The sequence below is a fragment of the Pecten maximus genome, chromosome 4 (assembly GCF_902652985.1).
Source record: "Pecten maximus chromosome 4, xPecMax1.1, whole genome shotgun sequence".
In the NCBI taxonomy this organism is placed as follows: domain Eukaryota; kingdom Metazoa; phylum Mollusca; class Bivalvia; order Pectinida; family Pectinidae; genus Pecten; species Pecten maximus.
The window spans coordinates 14,636,260-14,652,404 of NC_047018.1; the positions used below are offsets into that span (position 1 = coordinate 14,636,260).

Sequence of the window (16,145 nt, forward strand, 5' to 3'; positions counted from 1 at the left end):
TATTAGTTTGTTTTATTTTATCCCCAATCTGATTGCAGGCAGTAAGGGTATGCATAGCCGCAGGAGCCGCCGTCGATGCACAACAGGTACATATGCAATTTACCAACTTCAACAATTAATAATTTGTTTATGACGTTTATACTACTTTATATTTTGCTCTTGTTTATTATACAGATATCAATTTTCTATCAAAACTAGATAAACTTTATGAATATGTATTTATTTACTTAAAGGAGGATAAATCGACACCTCTACATTTTGCCTGTGCTCAGGGAAGCGTAGAGTTGATAAAAATAATGCAGGAACTACAACCAGATCGGTTTTCTACGGCCCTCCGAACGTGTGATGTATTAAAGATGACTCCCCTTCACAGAGCGACTCTTTTCAACCACGTCAACGTTGTGGAATACCTTCTAAAACAGGTGAGTCGGGATTCAATCGAGGTAGAGGGCGAACTAAGGGAAAATGATTATAAAATCATAAGAACTAATACATAATCACAATTTGTGAAAGGCAGATACATAACAAGACTTTAAGTGAGAGGACGTAGATGCGGAAGTTTAATTCATTTAGGCTCTGCTGTAGCTAAATCTTAATTGAAAAGCTAATCTATCTTGTGTGTCTTTTGTTCCATCCTTTGACGTTATTTGTATTGTAAGGGAGCCGATATAGACGCACAGGATTCACAAGATAGGACACCATTGCTGATCGCGGCGTCCAAGGGTTGCTGGAGGACGGTACAGTGTCTGATGGTAAACAATGTCAGCGTCGCAAAAACTGATCGCAAAAACAGAAACTTCCTACACCTGGCTATCAAATTTGGTGGACGTCTGAATGAGTTCGGGGCTGAATTACTTAAGGTGAGATGGCATTACTATCGGAAGACAATGCATCTGTTGTTGCATTCTTTGTATTGTTGTAGGCCTGATCGATCAGTGTGAGTACTTTGAGGTATAGATGTTTTGTTTCTAAAGCGTAGGGTGGTAAATATTATTGAGATTTTAAATCGAGATGTGGATGTTAAAATTTGTTTTAAACCTTTCTATATTTTAGGATGTGAAAAATCTGTTGAACGAGAAGGACGACTATGGCTGTACCCCTCTCCATTACGCTTCTAGAGAAGGTCACCTAGTGGCCATTGATGACCTCATTAGCCTTGGCGCCCACATCAACCCAAAGAATAACAACAAACAATCACCATTACATTTTGCTGCAAGGTTAGAAAAACGCATCGTTTGGCCTTCATTCAAATTACGCATCTAAGTGTTCATATTAATAATAAACATCACAAGCATATCATTCACATAAATTCACTCACATATACACGCTATCAGAACATTTCAACGTTTGATAATAGTTGTTATTCCTGGTCGTCACTTTGACAAGAGTGTAAAACCTGAATATACCACGGCGGCGGTTGTAGAGGAAGGGGAGGCCGTCTACGGAACGCATGGTTTTAGTCTCTCTACGCGTTTTCAACAATTTGATCGTCTGTTCATATCTTTTTTTTAATTTAGAGGTAAAGTAGCATTGTAGGGTCGTGTATCAATCGCTATTGTCATGTTGTTATTGCTTACAGCCAATAGCGGGAAAATATACACACTGAAATTTACACTTCAAATGCTATAAAATAATAGTAATCAAATCCATGTTGCAAAATGTCACTAGAAACAGCATATCGTCCATAAACAAACTGATATTGGGCGTTTAAAGTGTGCAAAGCGTGACTTTATTTTATCGTGCTGGATACAAATAATGTTATTTCAGTAAAATTCTTAAATGAGACCCCCCCCCCCCCCCCACCCCTTCCCGAAAAAGGAAAAAAAATAGACAAGAGAAAATAAATGTATTCATTCGGCTGTTACTGCTTCACGTAGAATTACACCCATAGTGTTTATTATTAAAGCACGTTGCTTCATAATAAACATTACTATGATGCCGATGACAGTCATCGATTGAAGTATTTTAATATATAAAAGCTATTATTTTAGTTCATTTTTTATTCAAATTATCATTCTACCATGATAATACATGTAATTAAATGTCCTGCAGTAACATGTTTGTCATGTTTAATTCATGGAACGGCACGGACTTATGGATGAAACAATCAGCGCATAGGAAGATATAATCCCAGAAACACAATAAACGACTTCATGCCTTTAACAGAGTGGTGTTCACGGTATAAACATCAATAGGCGGCATCACACCTGAATGTTGTGTACGGTTTAAGCATCAACAAATGATTAATGATTGCATATATTGATATCATAATAACATATCTCGCCTCCTTGAATTGTCTAATTCATAGGGTAGTGTGTGGAAATGACATTCGATAAATATAAAGCTATATAAAACCTAAATTGTATTTTATTTCATCGATTAGAGTGTCATATAGTAATTCATGGCGCAATCGTCGACGATGTAAGGTATTGTCCCAGGTGACCTAATTATTGATACGAGAAATCGTAAAAGAATAATTTATGACTCCCCTGAATTATTGCTGTACCTGAGTATTTCCTACCCAACATTCACTGTTGTATAGTAATACATGTACTTATCAAAGCTAGCCACTTCACTTATTGATATTAAACATCATTTATGATTTATCTGATTTCTTCCCTTTATGTCTCTATAGGTACGGTCGATATAACACTTGTAGACGGCTACTGGACAGTCCTCAAGGAGCCAACATAATTAACGAGACAGATGGTGATGGGCTATCTGCCCTTAACTTAGCGTCACTGAACGGCCACACAAAGATAATCCACCTGTTAATGGAGAAAGGAGCTTACGTCACAAGGTCGGACATCTGCAAATTGTATTGCCCGAATAATTCTGTTACTTGTAACAGAAACCTATATTTTAATTGTAATCGCATTTAAGCGACTTCTGCGTTGACAACATTCCACGATATGATTGCGCTTTATGTAGTTTCTGTGCATAGTGTTTCTAAGACAAGTATTGTAGTTGGCCAATTCATCATTGTATAAATCTGTTGCAGTTCAGTTGTGAACTGAAATTTTAATGTTTTCCCTAACATTGATTACATTTAAAACTTTTAAAACATTGAAAAAAAAATCCTGACAAATTCCGGAATTGTCTTGAGAGTTGCATTAAGCATATCATGCTCATTGTACTCAAGATTGAAAGATATTTTTTTTATATTACTTAGAGACCATGAAGGAAATTCCCCTCTTCACATGGCAGCGGCCAATGGATATACGAAGACAATCAAGATACTTCTGGGTGTGCATTCGAATCTTCTTGACTTAACTAACAACCATGGGGTAAGTTATGTAATTGTTTTCAATATAAGTATGACAAGAGGATACCGCGCGGTCACACAATCGTTTTATCACACGGCTATGTCGCGAAAGGGGACAGACACAAAGACCACGTATACAATCATGCGACTATCGTTTGAGGCAACGAACACGAATAGCACTTATACAACCCATGCTACTATATCGCGAGAGGCGACTAACACGAAGATCACAGACACATTCATGCTACTATATCGCGAGAGGCGACTAACACGAAGATCACATGCATATTCGGGCAACTACTGTGCGAGAGACTAACACGAACATTACAGAATCATACACCAGTGACATCTCATGCTGGCGAGGCTATAATGAAATTTGAGTTATAATGATGACAGCACAGCAAGCGTAATATGATTACTTGTATGTTATGAGTATATATAGGTCTGCTTTCCTTTGTTTTATTTGATTTAATACGTTTCATTCTTAATATAAATAGACCCTGTCAGCATGCAGTACTAAAACATATTTTACATTTAATAGCAGTTACTGTATTTACAAAATTATATTTCAGTACCATGTGACTAATACCCATTTCATATGTTTACAACGAAAATGAAGATATGGCCATTGATTTGATTTTAAGGAAACGGCACTTCATGTTGCTGCTAAAGAAGGAAAAACTTCGAGTGTAGATCTACTCTTGACGTTAGGTGCAAAAATGACAGTAGATAACGAAAACAAAACATTCTTCGGAATAGCGATGGAAGCCCAGGATAGTGACGTCGCTCTTTCAATTGTCCGACACGAAAGGTTAGCATTTTACATTCAGCATACGTTAGCAACAGGCTAATTTTTGAAAGTGCTATAAGAGTGATAATTAAGGTAATTAAAGTTCTTTTCAGCAAGTTAAATTCAATAATGCATATGAATAATGTATTATCATTATAAACAAATAACAAATCTCCCCCCAAAAGAATATATATCGATATGGATATGAATGGCAACCGTGACTATCGTTACGATGATTCCAATGCCAGAAACTGTAACCATTGCGTCTAATTCTAGATTTCATTTTTTTTTCATTCAACAGGTGGCGAGAGGCAATGAATCTGTGTTCAGGATCAATGTGTCCTATGTATGGCCTCGTCCAATACCTCCCAGACGTGTGCATGGTTTGTCTTCCTCCTCATTTATTTACAATACAATAACGACTATCTGATAATTATATTACTCTGGATATGGTATTAACTTGTAATCTATAAACAATTTGTAAGTATTGATTTATTGCAAACAGCAATATATAAATTCAATTTGACATATGGAAAAGTTGAAAATATTTAAAACAATATGGAAAGCATCCATAATGGCAACCCATACAATAAAATGGCAATATTTTACTAAACTGACTGATAAAGTTTGTATAATAGTCTTTTAAATATGATAATGATTTTCCATATGTGCAAAGAGAAAATGTTCACGTTAAGCTAATGATATAGTTTAAGCCTGATACTATAAATTTATATTTTAAACATTGTCTACTGTCACGTTTGATAATATAGATTTTATGCCGCATATGTGAACTTAACAGTATAGTTTCAATCTTATGTATATTAACTCTGTGATATATTTTAAGAATTTCCGTGTTAATTTAATGCAGGTCGTTCTCGACAATTGTCTTAAGCGGTCAAGTGAAGATGAAGCAAAGAGTACTTTTTATGTAAGTGTATGTTGTCGAAAAGAGTGGATATCAGTCAACGTCGATTGTCAGAAGCAGTTATAGTCAGTCAGCGTCGTGTGACAGTGGTAGATGATGTCAATCAACGTCATTTGTCAGTAGGGGTTGATGTCAGTCAGGGTCGTTTGTCAGTAGGGGTTGATGTCAATCAACATTTTTTTTAAAGATTATCAGAAAGCACTGCTCTCACTGCGGTGAAGTATCCATTATGGAGCAGACAACATCCGAGATACATTTCTCAATAAAATCTTATTCGGATATACACATAGAGAAACGGTGTGAATCCTCTTTCTTGGCATCTGGCTAACAATAATGTATAAACGTCAATGCAAATCCAGAGAAAGTGCAAAACAAGTTAGAGATTCTGAAGAACTTGCCGTGTGGTTTACAAGAAAACGCTTCGATAGAATATACATATGTTTATATAAGGATAATGGAGGTAACCTATAATATAATGTAAAAACATACAAATTGGATCTAATATATACTTCACTGAAAAAGCTATAAAACCTACAAAATTTATATTTATGAATTAAATCATACATTAAGTTATAATAGTACTAATATTTACCTTATACTTACAGATAGAGTACGACTTCTCGTACCTACAGGCTCCTATCAGCTACGTAAAGAAAATGGCCAAGGCAGAAAAAGAAGTACCTCCACTCTTTTCGCTAAATGTAATCATCCGTACTTCAACTTACTGTTAAGAAAGTATTATGTACTGTTACGACAGTACTATGTCAAGATATATTTTTTTCATATTGTTAGTGCTATTCTGCACTCTGATAGCCCATTTAAAATTATATATAACTTGTTAGAAAATGTATGATTCATAATTGAATAAGTTCATTTTATGTCTCAACGAAACTCATACTCCAAAACTCCAATCAAAACGTTAAGTTATGCTATGCTAAGTAACTATAATCTCTATTTTGAAGGCAATGGTGAAATTTGGGCGTGTCCAGTGTCTGTCGCATCCCCTATGTAAGGCATACCTTAGCATGAAATGGTAAGTGTGTTGTACAAGTAACGCAATTTTTATCAACCAAATGGTGGTCATCATTGTGATAATGTCACTGTGTTTCTGGAAAAAATACCAACCGCGAATCGTAACCGGTGATTCGTGTGGTGCAGGAAACGGGAACATCTCCGAGCACACCTTATTTTCTTCGGTGACAGTTGAGACTGTTGTACTGTCTTCTCATTGTTTTGTTATGTAGTGAGGAAAAGTTAAACAGATGTTTTAAGTATTTTTCATTCTACAGGAGAGCTTATGGATTATGGTTCCACAGCACAAACCTGGTATTGTATCTTATATATCTCGGACTTCTGACCATGTTGGCAACCACCACAACCCTCTGGTATCCCTCTGATGATAATGGACAAAACAGTACCAACGCAAGTACGACCGAGTTAAACTCGCATTCCATAGAAGTAAGAACTACACCGTTTTCTGTAATACTAATTTTTCACATTATCAGCCAGATATCCGTGAGCTTGCCCGTGTAATGTCGCTAATAGTATATGTCTCGAGCGTTTTTCATAGCATGTGTCAGTCAGAAATCGATTTTGATGTTATCGTATACACAATGACATTACATTATATTTGAGAATTAAGCGATTCCGTTTGATTTTGTCCTTTGCATGTTTTCCGAGTCATGTGATAAAATGTCACATTATGAAGGCAATAGACCTAAGATACATAAATACACACATAAATATTGCAAAAATACATCAGAGAGAACATATAATAAAGTTAGTCCCTACATATCGTTGTTATGTCGGTATCTATACACAATTATCTAACCGTTTTCGCCATCACCTTATCCTGACTGTTTATTGAGATTTTAGTAAGCTGGTCAGACATGTTACATTTATGTGAATTGTGCAATCAATATTCATTTAACATTTTTAAACGAACAAATATAGCATAGCAAGATCAAAAAAAAAAAATTGTTTCCATTTTCCATTTTTAAACGTACAACTAATAATATATTTCTTCATGAAGATACATACTGCGAAGAAACTTTGTGTGTACATAGTGGTGGTATTTACTGGACTCAACATATTAAAAGAGATCGCACAAATGTATCAACAGGTGAGTAGAATCAAATGCATCATGTTTGCTTAATATCAAAATCTGTTGTCAGTTTAAAGCTTCAAACATGTCGTAGATATGAAATAAAAACGACAGCAGTAAGTAAAGTGAATACTCTGTTATTTTACCTCGCATGAAACGTAACACCGATTCAGATTGTAAAACGTTCATTTGTATCAAATGAGCATTGTACCTGTATTATATTGTTTGATGGGGATAAAGAGTATCTTTTGCTTATTTGTATCAAATGAACATTAATTATACTGGTTTCGAGGATGGAGAGTATATTTTGTTCATTTATATCAGATGAACAGTGTATTATACTGTTAAAGAGGATGGAGAGTATCGTTTGTTCATTTGTATCAGATGAACATTTATTATACTGGTATCAAGGATGGAGAGTAAATTTTGTACATTTGTATCAGATGAACATTGTATTACACTGTTATAGAGGATTAAGAGTATATTTTGTACATTTACATCAGATGAACATTGTATTATACTGTTATAGAGGATGGAGAGTATATTTTGTGCATTAGTATCAGATGAACATTGTATTATACTGTTAAAGAGGATGGAAAGTATTATTTTTCATTTGTATCAGATGAACATTTATTATACTGGTATCGAGGATGGAGAGTAAATTTTGTACATTTATATCAGATGAACATTTATTATAGTGGTATCAAGGATGAAGAGTATCTGTTTTTACATTTGTAGCGGATGAAGTACTTCACAGACCTTGGTAACGCCCTGGAGTGGGTATTATACGTCACCACTGCAGTGTTCGTTATACCGATGATAACCGGAACTACGTATAAATTCCAAGTCGAGGCTGGAGCTATTGCAATTTTCCTGGCTTGGTTCAACTGCCTACTCTTCCTACAGAGGTATTTGTTTTGTAGGTTTGGCGTTTTTAGTACAGTATGTTAACTTATTTGTTTTGTAGTTTGGCGTATTTGAGACAGTATGTTAACTTATTTGTTTTGTAGTTTGGCGTATTTGAGACAGTATGTTAACTTATTTGTTTTGTAGTTTGGCGTATTTGAGACAGTATGTTAACTTCTTTGTTTTGTAGTTTGACTTATTTGAGACATGTTAACTTATCTGGGTTTTTTGTAGGTTTGACGTGTTTGGGATATATGTGGTGATGTTCCTGGAGATCCTGACAACATTAATACAGGCGCTCAGCGTTTTCTCCTTACTCATTGTGGCATTCGGATTCGCATTTTTTCTTCTCATGAAATCAGAGGTACAGTAGAATATCAGAATCAATGTCTTGTGGTTTAACCGTTCTTGTAAGACAGTATCAATATAATTTACCCTTCTCCCCCCAACCACCCACGCACCCTCACAAAGAATCACACACCCTCACAAAGAATCACACACCCTCACAAAGAATCACACACCCTCACAAGGAATCACACAGAATCTCACACCCTCACAAGGAATCACAAAGAATCTCACACCCTCACAAGGAATCACACAGAATCTCACACCCTCACAAGGAATCACACACCCTCACAAAAATATAAATCAAACATTATAACTAGGCGCAGAATAATATTAAGTCAATATCCTTACCTAGTTAATATATTTCATCTATTGTAGACACATAGTTCACGTTAATGTAAAATTCTGAATTATCTATAGAAATGATAAATCTACAGTGTATCAGCTGGGTCGGATGTTCAAAACTATCAAGAAGTTAACGCTGTCGTCAACTATAAGAGTTTTAAATATCTTTTCTGTGTAAATGAATGATTGTGCTAACTCCTGTTCATTAATTCTTTTTTCTCTCTCAAAAAACCGCATACTTAACTTAAGGGATAACTTTTAGCATCCGGGCTCTGGAGATATCTACGCATGATGCATATTTGATGCACCACAATAAAATCTACAATTGCATTAATATTGGTAAAAATTGATGATGATTTCGTCAGGAATACTTTTTCATCCAAAGCGATAGTGTATTTTTTAATAATATCTCGCCATGCCAGGTGACGCATGCCTACTCGAATCCCGGAATGGCTATCCTCCGGTCTGGGATGATGATGCTGGAATTGGATTACATGGCGTCCTTCAACGAGCCTCTGACAGATGGAAGCGACACCACCTTGGGATTCGGAGGTCTTACGATCTTCTTCCTCGTCATGTTTGTTCTCCTCATGCCGATTCTCCTCATCAATCTCTTGGTGCGTATAGAGTAACATTTTCATACTGAATTATCAACTGTTCAAAACTCTTTATTTATGGTAAATGAGGGGACTTTATTTAAAAGATTTCATCAATATAGCACCATTGTATCTGTTTTTCAACAATATAACTAGTATAGCAGTCTGATAAGAGAACATTGGGATAGACAGGCGGCATGGTGTTAACTACAAAGAAAGGGAGGCAACCTCAACGTAGCTACAACAGTCCGGTGTGTGTACGTTGATTGACCAATGTTTAAAAGTTCATGTTTCCTTCTTTACAGATTGGTCTGGCAGTCGGTGACATAGAATCGGTACAAAGTAATGCCACTTTGAAACGTTTGGCTATGCAGGTATAACAATATTATCATATAGTAACTAATGCCAGCTTTAGGAATATGCAATAAATGACCCTCGAACTAAAAATGGAAATACAAGACGACAAACAATATAGTTTTTGAAAACGAGAACAGAATACATATACAGTATTTATCTTGCGAACGAAAAAATAACAACAAATGTATCGTTAAATTCACATCAATAACAGTAAGGCTGAGGCGCTGATGTAAAACAACAACAACAACAACAATAACAACAACAACAACAGCGAGACGACGAAAATTAATGCATATTCCATATTGCTATTAGGTGGAGTTGCATACAGACTTGGAAAGGAGGCTACCCAAGTGGTTACTTCTGAAGGTGGACAAGGTCGAGTACCGCTACTATCCCAACAAATGTGGTCAGGGCATGGCTTCTGTAAGTATTACACCTATGTGACCAGGGTATGGCTTCTGTAAGTATTACACAAATGTGGTCAGGACATGGCTTCTGTAAGTATTACACAAATGTGGTCAGGGTATGGCTTCTGTAAGTATTACACAAATGTGGTCAGGGCAAGGCTTCTGCAAGTATTACACAAATGTGACCAGGGTATGGCTTCTGTAAGTATTACACAAATGTGGTCAGGGTATGGCTTCTGTAAGTAGTCCACCTATGTGACCAGGGTATGGCTTCTGTAAGTATTACACAAATGTGGTCAGGGTATGGCTCTGTAAGTATTACACAAATATGGTCAGGCAAGGCTTCTGTAAGTATTACACCTATGTGACCAGGGTATGGCTTCTGTAAGTATTACACAAATGTGGTCAGGACATGGCTTCTGTATGTATGACACGTACATTCACAGATTAATAGATTGAAATTACATTCAATAGAGATTATTTAATCTAATATTACCGTCAGGGTGAACTGGATTTCCTACATCCATTTAGCAACATGGCCAGGAATAGGTATTGCGGCTATCTATTAACAGTTTATTTTAGCTTTTTACATGATATCAATAGTATTAGGACACACACAAATCTACACACATTACATCCTGGAAGGAATTTTATTGACTTAGATATCGATCATTATCTCACATTTGTTGGCGATATATATCATGAACCTATCATCTGCACGTGCTTTTTTAAAGCTTTGGAGTAAGATGACATGGAACAAAAACGATGATTTGGGGTCTGATGAGTCGAGGCGCCACGACGCTTACCTGTATACGGAACTTCACAAACAGAAACAGAGGTGAGCATAGTGATAGCTCTGACACGATTATTGGTCTGATCTATTGGTGTGATCTATTGGAGTGTCTGTCCTGGTTACAGTGCCGTAGACTGTTGGTGACCAACGATCATTGGATGATTCGAATTTTATTTTTAGCGGAGAAAAACTCCAGGTCATCTGGAGCCAAATTTTCAAAATTAACAAAACACACAAAGAATATTAGCACCTTTCAAAACTGACTCAGAGTTACATACATTAGAGATAAAATAAATTAATCTGCTCTATCATACAGATATTTTGACCTTCTAGAAAAGGACTCTGATGCTGTGGATTTAAAATAGTTAAAGGAGGCGACTAAACTCCAAACAGATCAACTGTCAAAATCTGGATTTGGAGGACAGGTGCAGAAACCAATAATTTCAATAAATTTCATAGTTTGCATAAGTGGATTAAAAAAAGTATATTCTTATCCGTGTCACTATTTAAAAGAATCAAACTGTGATAAGCAGTTCAAGACGAATCCAGGGGATTAAAAAATCTACCAGCAGTGTCTGATCTGGTATTACAACTGATAGAGTTATGTTAGCAACTCGTTAAGGTCGTGTATCGACAGGGTGAAACATTGTTTATATCAGTCATTGACAAGGTTAGACATGACTTCTATTAATCATCAAAATGGTATATCATTGTTTAAAAGAAGATTACTTGGAATAACACGTGGGTTTGTATATTAAGATTCAAAAGGGTATGACATTGTTTAAAAGAAAATTACTTGGGAAAGCAAATGGGTTTGTATATTAAGCATCAAAATGGTATGACATGGTTTAAAAGAAGAATATTTTTAATAACACGTGGGTTGGTATATTAACCATCGAAAGGGTAAGACATTGTTTAAGGAAGATTACTTAGAATAACACGTTGGTTAGTATATTAAGCATCAAAAGGGTATGACATTGTTTAAAAGAAAATGACTTTGAATAATACGTGGGTTTGTATATTAACCATCCTTAGATGAAAAACCAAACCTCTATATTTTAGAATGAAAGACATGGGAGCGAAGCTAGAAAAACAGTACGACCTTCTGCGTCTGATCGTCCAGAAGATGGAGATTGTCACTGAGGAGGATAACAAGGATGAAGGAGTTACCAATACCACGAGTCTAGAGAAGATTCACGGGGCCAGCTTCAGCGCGCCATTTATCAAGAAAAACCTCCTCCGACAAAACGCTATTGTTTCCCACTGGCAAAAATCATCGGGAAAAATTAAGGAAAGTTCTAAGAATGAACAAGATTGCTAGTCATAATAACTTTTATAATAGCAATAATGTCTTGACTCATTTAGTCATGTGTTTCTTTATTATGAAAATTAGTTTTAAAATGTAGCAAACATGATGTTTTCATCTCATCTGAAAATTGTGTTAAGTCGCAAAATGAATTATCCATGACGAATATACATGTTCGTTCTAGATATTTGCTAACAGTTAAGTTACTTAAACATGACAATATTGGGTCTCAAATAAAGACTTCAATTGTGTTCGATAAATTTGACATAGTCACCTTCAGAACGTTGATGATACATGCATTATTCTGCTTTAGACAACTGTATATTATGTGCATAATTAGTCATAACCTGTCTGTCTCATCATACTTACGCCTGGGTAGTCTCAGCTCGTCAGTCTCAACTTGGCGGTGAGAATACTTCTTTGTATATCTATTTGTCAGATGCTGGTTCATCGTGTACATTTTACATACATTATATAATCGCGTCCATTATAAGATAGCATATTCCTTACAAGAGCTTCATGTTAAAGCACTGTTACACGTGTGTTGTATTGTTACGTGTTGTTACGTACGTGCGTATTGTTGATAATTAATATATAATCATGTTATTGAATGCTATGTGTTGGCATATTAATTGATGTAAGTATGATGGGAATTCCTTCCTACAAAATATACACAACTTCGTTAATCTGTGGCTTTTAGTTGAAACAGATATATCGTCTTTTCATACAAAAGTTTGATGATACAAATCTGTATATAAAATGGTGAATTGATAGTGCAAAAAGGTTGAAATCTAAGAAAATTGTTATACGTAGCGGTTTTTGTATTAAAAGGGGCGTTACGGACAGAAAAGTAAGAGTCCTCCTGATATGTATGAGAACTTAAGTATTGAGAAAGAATAAAACTGATGAATTACATACATGGTCGGACTCAGAGCTACCGGGTGTTACGTAATGTTTGATGAATTATATTTCTAACGGTTATACAGTGGATAAATATATTTACACACTAATGCTTAAATCAATAAATGCATATCAATTCACAGTCTGACGTTAATCTGCTCAAATTTTATACCGGGTCGCAGCAGATTTCTACAGTACTCATACGTATCCGCTTTACATACACAATAACTCTATGATATTGTCCATAATATTCCATCCATTCAACATAATATACTTCAGTAAGCAACTAAGCGGTCTGGTTACTTAATTTGATATTGACGTATGCATGTATCCGTAGTGCCCGCTTGTATTTTGCTTTTATTTGACGTAGATTAAGAAAAGATAATGATTGGAAATAAGAATTAAATACATACAGACTTATACGTGTATATATATGCTAATTGGTACAATTGTTTAAAAAAATCCATTAAAATTGGATTTGTAAAAAAGTGCAGCTATTCATCTAGAGTTACACCCTTATTGAATACTTTCAGGAAACATTCCTTCGGCTATTGTTGATGTTTTCTAGTTTTGATATTTTGGTATTGATGTTTTTTTTCGGACTGAATATATAAGGGGCGTAACTCGTCTCCTTCTAAAACTCAAAAGCGTTGTTATCATACAAGGAATTCGACTGCTGGGCATGATTGTTTATGAGAACACGTATATGTTTGTTTTTTCACTTTTAATGACGAGTCATCTATGTAGAAATAATATGATTTCTAGTTTAATCCATGGATGGATTATTTCCTTTTCAAACAAACTTTAAATACTTTTGTAATTTTAATTCCTAACTGTATCTCTTACCATTTATTTTGTTCTTTTCAATGTCAATGATACTTTTCTTTCAAAAGGTCAATAATATTTATCATTAGTAATTAATATTCTGCTTTTTTAACTGATTTTTTTTTTCAAAGTTAATTGATTAAGGTATTGATAGAGACATTATCACAGAAAACATTTCCTGGTTAGTCGTCAATACCTATTGGTTACAGAGTGTGGTCTAAGCCGGTGTTTTAACACCTGTCGACTTCCTTGTATGGTTCCCGAAATACTTCATTAAGTGTCCAATTCGTGGAGTTGAGATCTGAAAATAAATTGTGAAGATTACAATGTTTTGTTATGATTTGTTCATCAATGTGCACACCAAGTCATCATTTGATATAGCGCGTCAGAGAATATATTGCAATGACTGTGTTACTTACCTTTAAAATGCTGATCACCTTTTTAGTCTGAGGTCCTAACCAAACAAAAGGCTACAAAGTGTTAAGAATGCGAGGAGAGAACAGATGAATTATTGAAAATGTTTAATGTTTAAAATCATCACCATGACACGTATAATTAGTGAACTAGAACCATTAACAGGTGATATAAACAAACCGCCAGTCAACAGGTGCTCGTTTGACGGTGAGTTTATATAGGTATATAACATCTTACATCATGTAACCGGGGGTTTCTACACTTCTGTATTTGTCAGAGGGATAGGCTAAGTGTTTATTTTATCTAGTCACGATTGATTCATTTAAGGTTCATGATGTATGATGTATTAAAAAAATATATCAAAATCGTATTCTGTGTAGTGCTGTGTCTGAATTTCAGTTCAATAATTTATTTATTTACTTAGGATGTATCTTCTTACCATATATAATACAACATCGGTCCCAACGCATATATTCGTGACTTTCTGACTAAAGTTAACACCTCTTTCTTTGCTTCGTATAGTCACCCTAAAAATGTATTCATTACAGATATTGAATAATAATTAACTGACCCGTGACAGATTGGACACGAATGTTTGTAATAAATAACATTACACGACGACTGTCGGAATTTGATCTAGTATAGCACGAAGATGTGATCAAACACACGACATTCCTAGCCGTCTTGTGACGTCATTGCTACTCGTGGTTTACGGGCAGTTACTGTACCACTGTCACCTAACTACACACGGTTTACGGCCAGGTAATTAAACCCTACTACCTGAACAACTTATTCAGTGAGTATCGTCAATGTTTCATCCGGCCTAGCTAAAAAATATGTCGATATGTACTCACATCATATGAATAGCATGATATCAGCATAGAAAAAATACATGTATAAAACGTAGATGTATAACCATGAATATAAAAGGGTACATGCAACTATTTCGTCCTAGGATGGTATGCTACAACGTAACGACCAAAATTTTGGAAATACAGGAGAAAAGAGGGAAATCTAAAATTTCTTAAATCTAAGATGAAATGAGTATAGAACCGATGTGCCTATCTAACAGTTTTACTTTAATAAACGTTGCTGAATAGTCTAACGGAGACCAAAATACTGTCTACACGTGATACTGTCAGTAACAGAATTGGATTCTACGTTCAACGCCACTGCCACCAACCCTTGGCTGTAAGTAATCTAAATCAGACACCAGAAATCTACCGGACAAAGTTTTCAACATTATCTTTGGCTCATTCGGTAGAACCGTAGACTGGCCACCAACCCCGATGGTTTTTTGTTTTTGTTTGTTTGTTAATAATTGCTAAGCTAAATTCTAGTACAAGAGTATCTCCCCCAGAGTTTGAAAACCGAAATCATTAAGCTCAACTTTATTTATAGTCTTAATATTCTAGAGACATTGAGCCAGTTTAGTAGAACCCGAGCACTCCGGCAAGTACGTGTTTCCACTCTGTTTTATCACAAGATTACGTCGGAGATGATGGTGGTAAGTAAATGTTGCTGATCACAGCCATATGGTACATCAGTACAGTCACAGGCAAAGTTACATTTGTAAATATTCATTACTTATGTACCCAGGGATAATACTAGATCACGTGCCCGATCAGTCGTAATCTGTGACTAGATCACGTGCCCGTGGGGCGTGAAGTTCTCTTTCTAACGCATCAGTGGATACAGAAACAAAGTAACGATATGTACCTGAGGAACGTGAATGTCACGGATGTATCTAACAGGTGTGTGGTGGAGGCACTGGTGCGAATGTAGTGTTAACACACTAATGTCTCACAATAACAGCTATTAAATATTGCAGTTTGACAACATCTCTGTCAATCAGTAAACACTTGTT

At 35.5% G+C, this 16,145-nt stretch overlaps 1 protein-coding gene across 4 annotated transcripts in view; it reads left to right on the forward strand.

Annotated features, from left to right (window-relative positions):
• The window catches only part of LOC117325328 (transient receptor potential cation channel subfamily A member 1-like), a 49,848-nt gene extending 35,660 nt beyond the window's left edge, over positions 1–14,188 (forward strand). For 3 of the 4 annotated variants that reach the window (XM_033881465.1, XM_033881466.1, XM_033881464.1), the window contains exons 7-26: positions 39–86; positions 234–422; positions 660–860; positions 1,054–1,217; positions 2,636–2,800; positions 3,173–3,287; positions 3,910–4,076; positions 4,357–4,438; positions 4,924–4,983; positions 5,586–5,681; positions 5,943–6,013; positions 6,270–6,438; positions 7,013–7,102; positions 7,823–7,992; positions 8,225–8,354; positions 9,103–9,297; positions 9,582–9,650; positions 9,946–10,056; positions 10,775–10,878; positions 11,896–14,188. In XM_033881465.1, the coding sequence (XP_033737356.1) occupies positions 39–86; positions 234–422; positions 660–860; positions 1,054–1,217; positions 2,636–2,800; positions 3,173–3,287; positions 3,910–4,076; positions 4,357–4,438; positions 4,924–4,983; positions 5,586–5,681; positions 5,943–6,013; positions 6,270–6,438; positions 7,013–7,102; positions 7,823–7,992; positions 8,225–8,354; positions 9,103–9,297; positions 9,582–9,650; positions 9,946–10,056; positions 10,775–10,878; positions 11,896–12,154 (2,655 nt within the window). In that variant the 3' untranslated portion in view covers positions 12,155–14,188. Of the gene's footprint in view, positions 1–38; positions 87–233; positions 423–659; positions 861–1,053; positions 1,218–2,635; positions 2,801–3,172; positions 3,288–3,909; positions 4,077–4,356; positions 4,439–4,923; positions 4,984–5,585; positions 5,682–5,942; positions 6,014–6,269; positions 6,439–7,012; positions 7,103–7,822; positions 7,993–8,224; positions 8,355–9,102; positions 9,298–9,581; positions 9,651–9,945; positions 10,083–10,376; positions 10,424–10,774; positions 10,879–11,895 lie in introns of those variants that run through there. The other variant, XM_033881467.1, reaches the window with a different exon arrangement.
• The last annotated feature ends 1,957 nt before the right edge of the window (positions 14,189–16,145 follow it).